Below are 1,505 nucleotides of genomic sequence, written 5' to 3' on the forward strand. Positions count from 1 at the left end.
CAGGGAGGGAGCCTGATGGGGAGACTGTACTTGGGGGGCCCAGCGGGGTGGGTTTTGCCCTCCAGAAAGGGGGTCTTCAGTTCAGATCTCCACCCTGGGGCTCTCTCTGCTTTTCCTCGTTGACCTGGGCACAGGAGATCCTTGGGAGGAGGCTGGTCCTGGGGCAGGGAGGCAGCACCAGGGGAGATGTAACCCCCCTCCTCCCATCTCCAGGCACCTCTGAAGGGGACAAGAAGACTGAGAAGAGCCCAACAGATGACAAGGTAGCCATCATCCTCACCCTATACCCCAAAGGCCCCCGGCCTCGGAGCAGCGTTGGCAGAGGCTGCAAGAATCTCCCTGCTGGGCTCCCCGGGGCTTTCCTCAGCCCCTCTGGGGCCCCGAACCCTTCTTTCCTCTTCCCCCAGAACAAGAAGACACAGCCAGGGATTCGCGGTGGCTATCTGCAGTCTCACTATTTTGTGGCACTTTATCGCTTCAAAGCCCTGGAGAAAGATGACCTGGATTTCCCGTAAGTTCCCAGCCGTGGAGTGGGCACAGGGGTGATGAGGGGAAGGACGTGGGGTGTCCGGTGGGGAGGGGGATAAGTCTTCACCTCAGCAATGAGGGTCTGGAGGGGTCTGTGAACGATTGAAGGAGGGCAGAAATCAGAGCCATGCTGGCTGTGCTTTGGGTTTTGAGGCTTTTCTGCCTGCCCCAATGGGCTACACATCGAGCGGGGGCCCTGGCTCTCGCTGAGCCAGCTCTCCCAGCTCCCAGGCTTTGGGCACAAGCCTCATTTCCAAGGCTGCTGGTTCCACTGGTTTCTTGCACCCCAGACTTGAGGCTGAGCTGCTGTCCCTGAGCCCGCGGGCTGTGTGCATTCCTCGACCTTCCCTGACACAGGGCTCTAGGAGCTGGTGCTGTGGGAAGAGCAATTTTCCTTGCCAACCTCAGGGTCTCCCATGGCGGGGGGTCCCTGCCCCTCCTCTGAGCGCGCCCTTCCTTTCACAGGCCAGGGGAGAAGATCACAGTGGTCGATGACTCCAATGAGGAGTGGTGGCGGGTAAGGCTGGTGTCCTACAAGCACAGAGGGGAAAGATGCAGAGCTTAAAGCAAAGGGAGAGGTCAGCTGGGAGTGCAAATTGCACTCTAAGGGGGACACAGCCCCCTAAATCTGCTGTGTCCTCATGCCAACCCACAACCTGCAGGCTGTTTGTCATGGGGGAGTCTTGGGGTCATACAGATTGGCCCCAACCCCTACCTCGCACTCATCCACTGACTTCTTTCAGGGGAAGATCGGTGAAAAAATTGGCTATTTCCCTCCAAACTTCATCATCCGGGTGCGAGCAGGTGAGCGGGTGCACAAGGTGACACGCTCCTTCGTGGGCAACCGGGAGATCGGGCAGATCACGCTCAAGAAGGATCAGGTGAGACGGGTCCATGTGGTCACAGCCCGTGGTCCTCCAGCCCCCACCTGCACCTCCGCTCCAGCCTCCCTCCAGGCCCCCACCCGTCACGGCTGC

At 59.7% G+C, this 1,505-nt stretch overlaps 1 protein-coding gene across 1 annotated transcript in view; it reads left to right on the forward strand.

Annotated features, from left to right (window-relative positions):
* Positions 1-1,409, forward strand: part of STAC3 (SH3 and cysteine rich domain 3) — a gene marked incomplete at its 3' end in the record, with an annotated part of 3,172 nt that extends 1,763 nt beyond the window's left edge. The window contains 4 exon segments of the mRNA XM_009575836.1: positions 214-263; positions 408-511; positions 994-1,045; positions 1,272-1,409. Coding sequence (XP_009574131.1) covers positions 214-263; positions 408-511; positions 994-1,045; positions 1,272-1,409 — 344 coding nt within the window.
* Positions 1,410-1,505: the final 96 nt, after the last annotated feature.

The sequence above is a fragment of the Fulmarus glacialis genome, unplaced genomic scaffold, assembly GCF_000690835.1.
Source record: "Fulmarus glacialis isolate BGI_N327 unplaced genomic scaffold, ASM69083v1 scaffold28944, whole genome shotgun sequence".
Classification (NCBI taxonomy): domain Eukaryota; kingdom Metazoa; phylum Chordata; class Aves; order Procellariiformes; family Procellariidae; genus Fulmarus; species Fulmarus glacialis.